The sequence below is a fragment of the Oncorhynchus keta genome, chromosome 13 (genome assembly GCF_023373465.1).
Source record: "Oncorhynchus keta strain PuntledgeMale-10-30-2019 chromosome 13, Oket_V2, whole genome shotgun sequence".
In the NCBI taxonomy this organism is placed as follows: Eukaryota; Metazoa; Chordata; class Actinopteri; order Salmoniformes; family Salmonidae; genus Oncorhynchus; species Oncorhynchus keta.
Genome location: NC_068433.1, coordinates 20,709,934 through 20,725,152, shown reverse-complemented (window position 1 = coordinate 20,725,152; position 15,219 = coordinate 20,709,934). Strand labels below are relative to the sequence as shown.

Below are 15,219 nucleotides of genomic sequence, written 5' to 3'. Positions count from 1 at the left end.
TCACATCGGCTGAGGAGATCCGGAACAGCTGATGCTCTCATGCATGTTTCAGTGTTACTTGCCTCGAAGTGAGCATAGAAGTTATTTACCTCGTCTGGTAGGCTTGTGTTACTGGGCAGCTCTCGGTTGTGCTTCCCTTTGAAGTCTGAAATAGTTTGCAAGCCCTGCCACATCCAACAAGCGTCGGAGCCCGTGTAGTATGATTTGATCTTAGTCCTGTATTGATGCTTTGCCTGTTTGATGGTTCGTCAGAGGGCATAGCAGGATTTCTTATGAGCTTCTGGGTTAGAGTCGCGCTCCTTGAAAGTGGCAGCTCTGCCCTTTAGCTCGGTGCGAATTTTGCCTCTAATCCATGGCTTCTGGTTGGGGTATGTACGTACAGTAACTGTGGGGACGACGTCCTCGATGCACTTATTGATAAAGCCAGTGACTGATGTGGTGTACCTCTCAATGCTATCGGAAGAATCCCGGAACATATTCCAGTCTGTGCTAGCAAAACAGTCCTGTAGTTTAGCATCTGCTTCATCTGACCACTTTTTTATAGCCTAAGTCACTGGTGCTTCCTGATTTAATTGTTGCTTGTAAACAGGAATCAGGAGGATAGAGTTATGGTCAGATTTGCCAAATGGAGGGTGAGGGAGAGCTTTGTACGCATCTCTGTGTGTGGAGTAAAGGTGGTCTAGAGTGTTTTTCCCTCTGGTTGCACATTTAACATGCTGATAGAAATTCTGTAAAACTGATTTAAGTTTCCCTGCATTAAAGTCACCGGCCACCAGGAGCGCAGCCTCTGGGTGAGCGTTTTTCTGTTTGCTTATGGCGGAATACAGCTCATTGAGTGCTGTTTTAGTGCCAACTTCGCTCTGTGGTGGTATGTAGACCACTACGAAAATACAGAAACTCTCTAGGTAGGTAGTGTAGTCTACAGCTTATCATGAGATACTCTACCTCAGGCGAGCAAAACTTTGAGACTTCCTTAGATAGCGTGCACCAGCTGTTGTTACATAAATGCATAGGCCCCCGCCCTGTGTCTTACCAGAGGCTGCTGTTCTGTCTTGCAGGTCATTTTGTGACGATTCAGATGGCATTGAAGCATTGGATGAAATATTACTGTATCTGCTCATCAGAATCACATTACATCAGTTATCTATTTATAAATCCCAACTTTGATTATTAATCTATTCACGTCTTCATACCTGAACTTCTTCACACTCTCTACCTAGCCAAAGTATATTCCTCTCTCGTACCCAACACTGTCAACAAGAATACCACCACGATGTTATGAACCCTACAAACCCTGCCGTGTCAAAATGTTCCATACAGTGGGGCAAAAAAGTATTTAGTCAGCCACCAATTGTGCAAGTTCTCCCACTTAAAAAGATGAGAGAGGCCTGTAATTTTCATCATAGGTACACAGACAAAATGAGAAGGAAAAAAATCCAGAAAATCACATTGTAGGATTTTTAATGAATTTATTTGCAAATTATGGTGGAAAATAAGTATTTGGTCAATAACAAAAGTTTATCTCAATGCTTTGTTATATACCCTTTATTGACAATGACAGAGGTCAAACGTTTTCTGTAAGTCTTCACAACATTTACATTTACATTTAAGTCATTTAGGAGACGCTCTTATCCAGAGCGACTGGTTTTCACACACTGTTGCTGGTATTTTGGCCCATTCCTCCATGCAGATCTCCTCTAGAGCAGTGATGTTTTGGGGCTGTTGCTGGGCAACACGGACTTTCATCTCCCTCCAAAGATTTTCTATGGGTTTGAGATCTGGAGACTGGCTAGGCCACTCCAGGACCTTGAAATGCTTCTTACGAAGCCACTCCTTCGTTGCCCGGGCGGTGTGTTTGGGATCATTGTCATGCTGAAAGACCCAGCCACGTTTCATCTTCAATGCCCTTGCTGATGGAAGGAGGTTTTCACTCAAAATCTCACGATACATGGCCCCATTCATTCTTTCCTTTACACGGATCGTCCTGGTCCCTTTGCAGAAAAACAGCCCCAAAGCATGATGTTTCCACCCCCATGCTTCACAGTAGGTATGGTGTTCTTTGGATGCAACTCAGCATTATTTGTCCTCCAAACATGACAAGTTGAGGTTTTACCAAAAAGTTATATTTTGGTTTCATCTGACCATATGACATTCTCCCAATCTTCTTCTGGATCATCCAAATGCTCTCTAGCAAACTTCAGACGGGCCTGGACATGTACTGGCTTAAGCAGGGGGACAAATCTGGCACTGCAGGATTTGAGTCCCTGGCGGCGTAGTGTATTACTGATGGTAGGCTTTGTTACTTTGGTCCCTCTCTGCAGGTCATTCACTAGGCCCCCCCGTGTGGTTCTGGGATTTTTGCTCACCGTTCTTGTGATCATTTTGACCCCACAGGGTGAGATCTTGCGTGGTGCCCCAGATCGAGGGAGATTATCAGTGGTCTTGTATGTCTTCCATTTCCCAATAATTGCTCCCACAGTTGATTTCTTCAAACCAAGCTGCTTACCTATTGCAGATTCAGTCTTCCCAGCCTGGTGCAGGTCTACAATTTTGTTTCTGGTGTCCTTTGACAGATCTTTGGTCTTGGCCATAGTGGAGTTTGGAGTGCGACTGTTTGAGGTTGTGGACAGATGTCTTTTATACTGATAACAAGTTCAAACAGGTGCCATTATTACAGGTAACAAGTGGAGGACAGAGGAGCCACTTAAAGAAGAAGTTACAGGTCTTTGAGAGCCAGAAATCTTGCTTGTTTGTAGGTGACCAAATACTTATTTTCCACCATAATTTGCAAATAAATTCATTAAAAATCCTACAATGTGATTTTCTGGATTTTTTCCCCTCATTTTGTCTGTCATAGTTGAAGTGTACCTATGATGAAAATTACAGGCCTCATCTTTTTAAGTGGGAGAACTTGCACAATTGGTGGCTTGACTAAATACTTTTTTGCCCCACTGTATATACACTGCCTATTTATAATTAAATATAAATATGTATATACAAGGCAACAGTAAACATGTTGTCCCCCACAAATGATGCAGCACCCCCCTTGGGCCAGTCAGTGTAATTTTGTAAATGACGGATCTCTATGGCAAGATGTATCATTCACCCAAGTTTCATCAAAATGGGGCCAGTGGTGTCCGAGATATCGCATGGATTAGCTAGACTCATGTCCCTGAGCATGTGTGCCAAATTTCATCGTTGTGAGTCAAACCGATCAAGAGATATAAACATGTGCCCGTTATAGTGCCACTGTGAGGTCAAAATGTTCTTGCATCTGTTGAGTCTTGACAGTGTTTTCAAAATATGTACCAAATTTCATTACAATACAAATATGTGCCAGGCCACACCCACATGAATGTTTATTTGTCTATGTTGTTTTAGGTACAAGTCTGGAAAATATTGCGTTGAGAGACCGTTGTCCATCGTTGTCCATCGATGCCACATATCAAGTTTTGTGCAGATCAGTCATTCGGTAACAGAGTAGTGTTTTCACAAAATTCTAAATGGCATAAGATCCACCATGACAGTCCTAATGGGTCCCTAGGCAAATGTATTCCTTGTGAGGAGAGGAACCTATGTACCGAATTTCATGACTTTAGGTCAAACGGGATGTGGGGCGTGACCTTTCAAAGTTCGCATTTTCAATCTATTGTTACAGCGCCACCATCTGGCCAATCAGTGTATTTTTAAAAATGCCGGATCTTAATGGCAAGATGCATCATTTACCCACATTTCGTCAAAATCAGGCCATTGCTGTCTGAGATATCCTGTATGACTAATGTGCGAACGAACGGATGAAGACAGATCCACAGGCCCCTCCAGATTTCATCATGGGGGTCAATAAATAATAGGCCCTAGCTCTGAATTATAGCACTGACAAGCAAAGGCCGTGCGAGGAAAACGGCACGTGAACTTCAGGAGCATTGCAGCCGCGTGATAAATCGGCTAAAAAGGCACAGCACTCTTTCCTCTGGCTAGAGTGCTCATTGCTAACTGGGGAGTGGGGGCTTGAGACTCCAAAGCTCTAAACTCACTTAATACAATCCCTATGAGATAAAATAAATGCACGGTCATCTTTTTTTGTAATGTTTACATTTTACAAATGTCCACTCTAAATATCTTTCCCCACCTTGAGTTTGAATTTTTCAATGCTCGACTAGATTTCCTAAATCGGATTCGCACGATCCGCCTTTCCCTTTTTGTGTTTTCCACTAGATAACACAGCCACAAAGTCACAATTGGCTGCAACGTAAAGATGTAAGAAAATAATAAATAATCGCTTTTTGGCCTTAATTCAAGGTTAGTCATACGGTTATCGGTGTGGTTAAGGTTAGGGCTAAAATAATATTGTATGAAAATAAATTGTGGAAATAGCGGGGTTTAGCCATATTTATGACTTTCTGGCTGTGTTAAATGAATCCCTTTTTGGGAAGCTTCAACTACTACACTGCGCCTGCGCCTTGCCATTTACGTGCTGTGAGTCTCAGAAAAATGCCGATGTGGCTTCTGTAAACGGATTTAGGGAATCAAGTTGGCGAAAAGTTGCAATGGAACTTTTCCTCTTGTGCCTTTTTTGGGTGTGCAGCTTCGCTATATCAGCCGAGGACGAAAGACTGCCCAATCGATGCGAAGGTAAACGTTAGCTAGAGTAGTTACACATTATGTCTTGCTCAGAGCGTTAGCTTTTTTGTATACTTAGCTAACGTTAGCTAGATAACTAACTAGGAGATTCAGTGTCTGTGAATGCATTTTCTTACTTACATGGGACATGTTTATAAATGTAAATTAACATGCATTTGAACAACATCCGCCTGTCGGAACCCTATAGTGTGTAAGTTCCTGACGGTGGAGCTCCAAGCAGCCTTGGAGAAGACGGGTCGGTCCAAGGAGGTTCTGGAGCTAGGAGCAGTGCTGGACACGGGTAAACGCAGACGCAAGATCAAATACAATACCTCGTAAGTTTAAAGTGTCCCTCCTCTCCTTCAACCGTGTTGATGTGATAAAACAGGATGGGTCAACTGGCCTTTAAGATCGATGAATGGAAGGATACATGGAGAGGAAGCCACTTTTATGTTATGGAGAAGGAGAGGCAAGCCTCTCATTGAGCTCTGCTCTCTTGTCATAGACTGAAATGATTTGACCACTCATTTTGTAGTTGTGATTTTTGAAATAACTGTTTTCAGTGAGACCCGTCTGACTGAGGCAGTGGATAACATCTGTGAGGGGATCCTACAGTACAGTGTCCATGCTGAGAGACCTGGCAGCCTCCGATACGCCAAGGTCCTCACACCTCTCCATCTTCGCAGTTTAACCAATGTTCATGCTTTAGAACAGTGTTCTTCAATCCTGGTCCTGTGGACCCACATGGCATGCAGGATTTTGTTCCAGCCCAGTATTAACACACCTGAGTCAACTAACCATCTGTGTGTGTTTTAGGGTACCAGTCAGACCATGGCCACTCTGAAGAACCTGGTCCATAAGGGGGTGAAGGTGGAGTTGGGTCTGCCCTATGAACTCTGGGACGAACCCTCAGTGGAGGTGTCCGACATGAAGAAACAGGTACATACCCGTGTGTGTTTACACATCAACACACAGCTTTACAGGCAGAGGGTTGTGCGTGTTCATGACAATGAGTGGGTGTTGGGTTGTTTCAGTGTGAGACGATGCTAGAGCAGTATGAGGAGGTTGTGGAGGACTGGTACTTCCACCATCAGGAGGAGAGGCTGGAGCGCTTCCTGTGTGAGACACACATTCTCAAGACCTCCGAGCAAGGTTTGGACACACACACTATAGCATACACACTTGCAAACGTATACCTAAAGCACACACTCACCCAAGACACTTGAATAGTGGCAAACACAACATACACGTGTTCACATGGAAAACCCAGGTAAGTGTTTAACTCTCTCTCCCTCAGAATGTCTACAGGAGGTTTGGAAGGGTGACATGGGAAAGAAGGGATCCAAAGTGGAGGTAGCAAGCGAAGAAGAGGGAGGAGGGAAGACTCACGATGCAGGAGAACTGTGAAATCATCCAAAATGGCAGAGTGAAAGTCTCCCTAACAGAACTACCCCTCTTTCCTTCCCAAATGGTCATACGATATTTGGAGTGGAACATAGTTAGAATGCATGGAGCAAAGTTACATTCAACATCAATAATACTGTATGTAGCAGACCAACCAACTGAACATTACAATTCCTATCTCTGCATCGACAATCCGCCTCCTGTCTTGCTCCTCAGAAAGCTACAAGTGAGCTAAGTCAAGTCTCCCAAACCTTCACCACTCTATTATCATACACTATATCTACAAAAGTATGTGGACACCCCTTCAAATTAGTGGATTTGGCAATTTCAGCCACGCCCGTTGTTGACAGGTGTTTAAAATCAGGCACACAGTCATGCAATCCCCATCGACAAACATTGGCAGTAGAGGTGGTGGGGTGGTGTAAAGCTTGCTGTTATTCAATTCTGGAGCAATGGAAACGCGTTCTCTGGAGTGATGAATCACGCTTTACCATCTGGCAGTCCCACAGTCTAATCTTGGTTTGGCGGATGCCAGAATAAAGCTACCTGCCCTAATGCGTAGTGTCAACTGTAAAGTTTGGTGGAGGAGGAATAATGGTCTGGGACTGTTTTTCCTGGTTTGGGCTAGGCCCCTTAGTTCCAGTGAAGGGAAATCTTAACGCTACAGTATACAATGACATGGTAGAAGATTCTTTGCTTCTAACTTTGTGGCTGCAGTTTGGGGGTGGCCCTTTCCTGTTTCAGCATGACAATGTCACTGTGCACAAAGCAAGGTCCAGAAGTGGTTTGGTTGAGATCGGTGTGGAAGAACTTGACTGGCCTCCACAGAGCCCCGACAACCCTATTGATCATCTTTGGGATGACTTGGAATGCCGAGAGCGAGCCAGGCGTATCGCCTAACATCAGTGCCAGTCCTCACTAATGCTCTTGTGGCTAAATGGAAGCAAGTCCCTGCAGCAATGTTCCAACATCTAGTGGAAAGCCTTCCCAGAAGAGTAGAGGCTGTTGTAGCAGAAAAGGGGGGGAGATCAACTCGATATTAATGAACATGATTTTGGAATGAGATGTTCAACGAGCAGGTGTCCACATACTTTTGGTCATGTAGTGTATCTATGGAGCAAGGGGCAATCCAGTTGTGTCCAACATTGGAATAGTCATAGATGTGTCATTGTTTACATCAAATCAATATCAATTTACACACACCTGTCCCTTTTCAGTAGGTAAGTTGAAACTGAGAATGCTACAGAACACTACAATATGAAAGTAAATTGAAAACCAACTGCATTATCTAAGATGGGGAAGTATAGTAAATTGGAAAGCCTTTTTACCCAGTCGAAGTGTGCCCATGTTTTGTATTCGTGTACTACTATATGGTACATTTTTGTTTCCTAAATCCAATATGTACCGTTTTTAAATTTGAATAAACTCTTATCACATTGTGTACATGTGAGTCTTGAAATTTGTCTGAATTTAATTTAGCTTTTCACATGCCTTCTACGGTATAGGGAGCAAGAACATTGGGATACTGGATTTTTTTTTAAATGGTACAATTGCATATCCAATGAAAGTCGGTGTAGCTACCTGGTTGGAGATGTGAGAACTTGTAATGTGCTGCCATCTTGTGGTATATTTTTAAAATTGTCTCGAACTGCATTGATCTGTCAGGGTCCCTGGCCTAGACCAGAGAAACAAGTGTTGTTTTTTTGTGTGGAAGGTGCGCTATTAGTCTTGCTTCCATAATATTATGCGGCACAAATATCCAACATTCAGCTCTGTTTAGGTGTCTACAATGATGGGAACATGTACGATTTTACACATGTGTTTTTCTTTTTGAAGGAAATAAACTAAATTGAAATAGTGTATTCTCCTTTTTTTTTCTGTCCCAGTGTTTATACAGGGTTTTGGCCCTGAGGATGGTACTGCAAATCAACCAAAAGTATCTGAACCCAGCAGATGCAGCCAAGCACATTAAGAAACAACACTAAGGCGGAGTTGCCAGAATTCAAATAAAGGATCTATAAAGAGTCATCTTCATAAGGTTGGAACCTGGCTCTCTGTAACTTCTCAACCCAGAATCAACAATTCCAATCTCAACTACTTAGTCACATTGTTAAAATGAAATGTAATATATATTTTTTTTACAGCAAACATTTGAGTAGTTCAACTAGGGCAAATTGTGACCACAGAACTTTACCTGCACAATTGTTTATTGGCATTTGACTAGGTTGACTACTTTTGTGCTACATCATTGATCATTCTTATTTCACAAATGTAGGAAAATATTTTCCATGTGGTAAAAAATATATTTTTGTCTTATGGAAAGTGACATCATCCCTATTCTAATCGGTCCCACCTGCCAGAAGACTACACCTGATTGGTCAACTCATTATCTCCAAAAATTCTGATTAGTTGATTAATAATTAGAACTACCGGTAATTTCTATCTCTATGGAAAGTTTTATTGCTGAAGCACTGACTTGTTTGCCATAAAACCTAAAGAAGAAGAAGCTCTAACTTTGGTTTGAGAGTAATGGAGGAAGCAGAAGCGATGCTTGATTCTGTTGGCGCGAGTATAGATTGAGGAAATGAGTGGAATACTGTAACATCTTAGAATGGAGCTTAAAGGACTAGTTGTAAATCAAGATAAACTTCGGTATGACAACGCCTCATTCCTTGTGCGGTTCATGAGCAAGGATGTTTTTGGTGGGAAACCCGTTTGCCGTCACAAAGATTGTGAAGGATGCATTGGGAGAAGTAGAGTCAAAGTGACCAGGAGTGGTATGGTGTTGTTTCCATGTGTGTCAAAAGGAGAAAGCACTGTGGATGCACAAATGGTCGACGCATGAAGTGGAATGCTATGATTATCGAAGTAGGGCACCGATTAAAGGTGTCATATCTGGCATCTCGATAGATATTGAGGCTTCATGGTTTAAGATGAACATGCCAGGAATAGTTTATTCACATCGCTTAACCTGCACTGTGAATGGAAAGGAGGAAAGCCTTTCTGTTTTTACGTTTTGATGCTGAATTTCTCCCGACCCTTGTAAAGCAGGACTGTATTAGATCTGCAGCGCAAACGTACGTACAAAAGCCACTTCCAACTTCATAAATGTAAAACATTTGCCCACATCTCAAGTGTTTGCAAACTCAATATTGTTGCAGAGTTCCCTGAGTGTCCTGTTTAGGGTGAAGAAGGTCCAAGTATGAAGGATAAGGGCTGTTGAGAAGCTCTCCTATGCAGAGGCAGTGAAAAAGGTTGAAGCAGCGAGCAGAGATGATGCAGCTATGGCAGTGGGTGGTGCCCAACAGTTATGTGGATGTCAGTCAGTTGAGAGATCCTGAAAACACTTAATTGTGAATGAAGGTTGATTTTGTTGCGTTTATTTGCAAAGGTGATTAATTGTACGGGACAAACTAACAACAACAACAACAAAAATCGAAGAAACTGGAAATCATTGTGAAAGCAGGTCAAATGTTCTTGGATATCAATGATTTCACTGCTGAGACACTGCAGGGAATAATGTCTGACAATGCTTTCTCCTCTCAGGCCCCAGAACCTGTGTAAGGATCTGAGTGCATTTGACTGAAGGAGTATATTGACTTTACTTATTTTTTTCTGCAAATAATGATTTATTTTTAGTAGGTGGCAGCGAACCACCTTTTTTGGATTTATTCCGCCAATTAAACTTTGAAGAAGAAGAACTTTTCACCAAGTTATTTGGTGACGCGAAATGCACCCTGTTGGCTCAGTGTTTGGCTCTTGGTGCTGATGGTCCTTTAAATTTTGGCAAAATTATGTCAGTTGTTCGGTTAACCACTGTGTATTTATTATGGGTCCCCATTAGCTGCTGAGGTTTATGGTTTAGTGAACGATTTGTCCCAAATAAAATGCTTTTAGATTTGAAATTGAAAATATGGCAAATAGGAGCAGCAATATCATCCACTATTTTCCTCTGTAATTTTCGATCTAAGTTGTCTGTCATAGTTGAAGTGTACCTATGATGAAAATTACAGGTCTCATCTTTTTAAGTGGGACAACTTGCATAATTGGTGGCTGACTAAATACTTTTTTGCACCACTGTATATTGGTTCCTAACTTCCCTGAAAAGTCTCATATCGCGGGGGCTATTCGATGCGAATGCTGTACGCCACAGGACGTTTTTGTGCTGGTCAAGAGGAATCAGGTCTGGAGTGAACCAAGGGCTATATCTGTTCCTGGTTCTCATTTTTTTAACGAGGCATGTTTATGTAAGATGGTGAGGAAAGCACTTTTAAAGAATAACCAGGCATCCTCTACTGATGGAATGAGGTCAATATCCTTCCAGGATACCCGGGCCAGGTCCATTTAGAAAGGCCTGCTAGCTGAAGTGTTTTAGGGAGGGTTTTACAGTGATGAGGGGTGGTTGTTTGACCGCAGACCCATTACGGATGCAGGCAATGAGGCAGTGATCGCTGAGATCCTGGTTGAAAACAGCAGAGGTGTATTTGGAGGGCAGGTTGGTTAGGATGATATTTATGAGGGTGCCCTTGTTTACGGATTTGAGGTTGTACCTGGTAGGTTCATTGATCATTTACCATTGGTATCAAATCCAACTCAAAAGTAAAATGTGCACGAGCAAGATGAAACATAGTTGTGAGAGCAAACGTTGAGTTAAGAGAGGAAAAATGTGGTCGAGTGAGCAGAGGACGGTTCCAGCGTGTGCACAGGTCAGTTGAGCGCAATTTAAACTTGAGAGCTTCTGCTCACTGGATCACAGGTGCATGTCATCTTACACCTGTTAGACTTTTGAAACTGGAACTGACACCATATTTAACATACGGTTTCCGGGATCCCCCGCCCCTTAGCATGTACGTTTGGGGATTTTCTCTGGGATATTTGGTGTGATTGTTTTTTTTTGTTATATACCTGTGCTATGTTTTTGTAGATAAGTCGTGTTTTGCTAGCTTACAGCTAATGCTTGCATTGTTTGTGTGTATGCAGTGCATGCTACCTCGGGTTTAGTGTGGTTATCATTAGCATATTTGTAATAAGAAATAAGGTCATTATCGTTGCTATATACTCAGTATGTCTATCAGCAAGGTATATATATTGTTTTTATATTACCGCTGCAATGTATAGCCTTAAATTGTACTGTTGAATTACAGGGCACAATTGACAAGTTTCTCGAGGTTTGTGTATGTGCACTTTGATTTACAGCTTTGTAACGGTGCCTTATGTCATTCTTGTTTATAATTTCTATGTTGTCTTCTAGTTTATATTTTTAATGTTGGTGTTTTGTATGATTCCCAATTAGAGGCAGCTGGTAATCGTTGTCTCTAATTGGGGATCATATTTAAGTAGCTATTTTTCCTACCTGTGTTTGTGGGATATTGTTTTGTGTATTGTGCATGTAGCACCACATAGTCACGTTTCGTTGTTCGTTTATTGATTTCTTGTTTTTGCTTAAAGTTTCACCTTGAAATAAATATGTGGAACTCAACATCCGCTGCACCGTGGTCCCGTTCTTACGACAACCGTGACACCTTCTGAGAGAGGGCCGTACATTATAAGTGCCTAACCCTTCTATTTCTCTTTCTGGCTATGTATATATTCCTGCTGTGTGAATATCCAACTGTTTGCATATATGGAAATCAGTCAATTGAAATAAATAAATTAGGCACTAATCTATGGATTTCACATGACTGGGAATACAGATATGCATCAGTTGGTCACAGATACCTTAAAAGAAAAGTAGGGGCATGGATCAGAAAACCAGTCAGTATCTGGTGTGACCAGACTGTTGATTGTAGCCTGTGCCAAGTTTCTGGATATTGGTGGGAACTGGAATGCTGTCGTACACGTTGATCTAGAGCATCCAAACCATGCTCAGTGGGAGAAATGTCTGGTGAGCATGCAGGCCATGGAAGAACTGGGACATTTTCATCATCCAGGAATTGTGTATGGATCCTTGTGACATGGGGCCATGCATTATCTGGCTGAAACATGAGATGATGAATGGCATGACAATGGGCCTCAGGATCTCATCAATTTATCTTTGTATTCAAATTTCCATCCAAAAAATGCAATTGTGTTCGTTGTCGATAGTTTATGCCTGCCCATACCATAACCCCACCACCTCCAAATGGCACTCTGATCACAACGCAAACCACTCGCCCTCACGACGCCACGCTGTCTGCCATCTACCATGTACCGTTGAAACTGGAATTAATCCGTGAAGAGAACACTTCTCCAGGGACCCAGTGTCCATTGAAGGTGAGCATTTGCCCACTGAAGTCAGTTTTCGACGCCGAACTGCAGTCAGGTTAATAGCCTGGTGAGGATGACAAGCACGCAGACAAGCTTCCCTGAGGCTGTTTCTGACAGTTTGTGCAGAAATTCTTCGGTTGTGCAAACCCAGTTTTATCAGCTGTCCAGGTGGCTGGTCTCAGACGATCCTGCAGGTGAAGAAGCCGAATGTGGAGGTCTTGGGCTGGCGTGGTTACACGTGGTCTGTAGTTATGAGCCCAGTTGGACGTACTGCCAAATTCTGTAAAATGAGGTTGGAGGCGACGTATGGTAGAGAAATTACAATTGAATTATCTGGCAACAGCTCTGGTGGAAATTCCTGGATTGGAAATTATGCAGATAATTACATTGATAGAACCCAAAATCTATTTGCAACATTAAAGCTGATCCATCCCCTATTACAACATAGTCATTTTTTTTCAAAGTTGCCAAAATGCCATGTGCATCCACTTATATCAGTGAATTTGTCACAACCTAACCATTACGAAACTTCTGTTCGATCAAATAAGCCTCACATTGCAAATTAGCAATTCCATTTTTATTGACCAAGTTTGACTCTCATTGACCTCCATACAAAAATGAGTAAGTGAAACTTCTCACTTCACCTCTGTCGCTATTTACTCTGAACTTTAACCTTTGACCTCCCACCTTGAACTTTGAGCCTGAGTCAATTCAACGTGCCTCAATATTTAGAATGCTGAAGATGTAAATATAACGTATAGACTGTATGTCGTTCATTTCTGTCTGATCTGATTTCATGTTACGTCAATAAAGATTACTAGAGGGGCTATGTCATGAACCCTCAAGTTCCACAATGGGGTGAAAATGGGAAACCAGTCTAATTAATGGCAGTAGAAACATAGCTGATGCATTTCCTGCTTTTACTTATGCAGGAAAACAAAAGTTAAGGTGTGATGTATCAGAAATTGTGTAATGGCATTATACTACCATATAAATACAATTTAAGGGCTCCCGAGTGTCGCAGCTGTCTAAGGTACTGCATCTCAGTGCAAAGGTGTCACTGTAGTCTCTGGTTTGAATCCAGGCTGCATCACATCTGGCTGTGATTGGGAGTCCCATAGGGCGTCATTGTAAACAAGAAGTTGTTCTTAACTGACTTGCCTAGTTAAATAAAGGTAAAAATAATACAACTTGGGTTTAACACAAATGTTCTGGATAAATAGCCTCTAAAATATATGTAAACAAACCATACATTTCTGATTTTGTTTTCTTAGAAAGCTCTGAGTGCTATTATATGATACAATATCAGTACTTGTTGAATTTACAACTTTACAACTACAACAAATTCCTATCATCAACTGATTGTTTGAATAGAATGTTGCCATATTGGCAGTTAATTAGAAAAATGTATTGAATCAATCCTCTAAAACTGGCGAGCTAGTTAACACGCACGCATACAGTGCAGATAAATTCTTCACTTTCATTGTTTTACGAAATATGTTATCACAGCACTGGCTAACCATGGATGGTCAACTCCCTGACCAACATCAACATGACTGACCTTTGCACCATCAGAAGAAGGTTCATGTCCACTGCAATGTTCTGATTCCTAATTCAATAGTTACGCCTTTGTGAATATGAATTTGGTATTGTTGTGTTTATATTTTTCCAGGTTTTCCATTGCAGCATGTTCAGTCTGCTACCCAACTGCTTCCAACAATTGAATGAATCTGTCACTGACAGAGTGGGTGGCTGAGTGTTGGTATTGCAGTACTCTAGCACTACTTCAATAGAAAATAACATATGGGGCTTTGAGATTTGTCTTCAGAGCATTGGTTGCCAACCCTGCAGGCTTTTCAAGACCTGCAGGCTTTTGTTCTTGAACTAAAATACATGTTGAAAATCACGAGACTTGATGATTCAATACAATTGTTTTAATACTGCTGGACTGGAACAAAAGCCTGCATACAGTGGACAGTAGCCAGCCCTCCAATGCTAGGTTTGGTGAATACTGCCTTGTACTGTGGTGAAGCTGCTTGCAAGAAATTGTAGCCAAATTTCCTAGGTTTATTACAGTACCTTGTGTGTTTTTGTCTATTCCAGGACGTGATGTCAATGCGGTACCAGAGTCCTACTTTGGGGAGACGGCGGGGATCTCCAGTAGAGAGGTGATCATAACCACCCCCAGACACAAGGGGGAGCATAGGTGGCCTGTCCTATGGGGTCATGGGTCCTTTGTCCATATGGGAGCAGCCTGGGGAAGTAGGTGACATGAGGAAGCCAGGGTCGTACTCTTCCTCACAGTTCCTGGTTCTTTCAGCTGTGACATGGGACTGGCAGCGTCTGCAGGTGTACCGGTGTCACCGATTGGCAAGCTGGCAACAACATGAAGGTCCGGGAAACACGAGGAGAATCATCTGTAGACAACACTTGAATAAAAAGCAACGTTGTCCACAGCTGGGTTTGTGTATGCTTATTATAACACTTTGGGTGTCAAGATTTCAACCCCTCATAACGGAAGTCAATAACTTGTGAAGTCTGTTCTGATTCTGTGAAGAACAAACCTCATGTTTACTGTTATGACGAAGGGGGAAGTCTGACAAATACCAATGCCTTGTTTAGGCCCACTTTATTAGTTACATCTTGCTGCAGGGTAGAGATTTTTGGAAGGACACGTGCACCTGCTACTACCCTCTCACAGTATATCGGACACACACACTATTGGATTTTACGTCCCTAGTACTTGTCGCTTTTAACTGTCTTAACAGCTTCTGTCTCATAGACTTGCTTTGCTAAATCAACTAAGCTTTCAAAGAAAAACAATGTTCCTCCAGCTAACCGAGAGTTTGGCAGTGTATAGTGTCTTTATTAGGCTACATAAACTCTGCCAAAATGTAATAGTGATTTCTCCCCCCAATTTATTTTATTGACCTTGTCAACCTTCCAAGG

The 15,219-nt window shown here is 42.1% G+C and overlaps 1 protein-coding gene across 1 annotated transcript; it reads left to right on the top strand.

Annotated features, from left to right (window-relative positions):
* The first annotated feature begins 4,448 nt into the window (after positions 1–4,448).
* LOC118392632 (protein canopy 4) lies at positions 4,449–7,465 on the top strand. The gene is made up of 6 exons (XM_035784673.2): positions 4,449–4,632; positions 4,829–4,955; positions 5,184–5,280; positions 5,437–5,559; positions 5,655–5,772; positions 5,918–7,465. The coding sequence occupies exons 1-6, from the start codon at positions 4,548–4,550 to the stop codon at positions 6,025–6,027; spliced, it is 660 nt and encodes a 219-aa protein (XP_035640566.1). The 5' UTR covers positions 4,449–4,547; the 3' UTR covers positions 6,028–7,465.
* Positions 7,466–15,219: the final 7,754 nt, after the last annotated feature.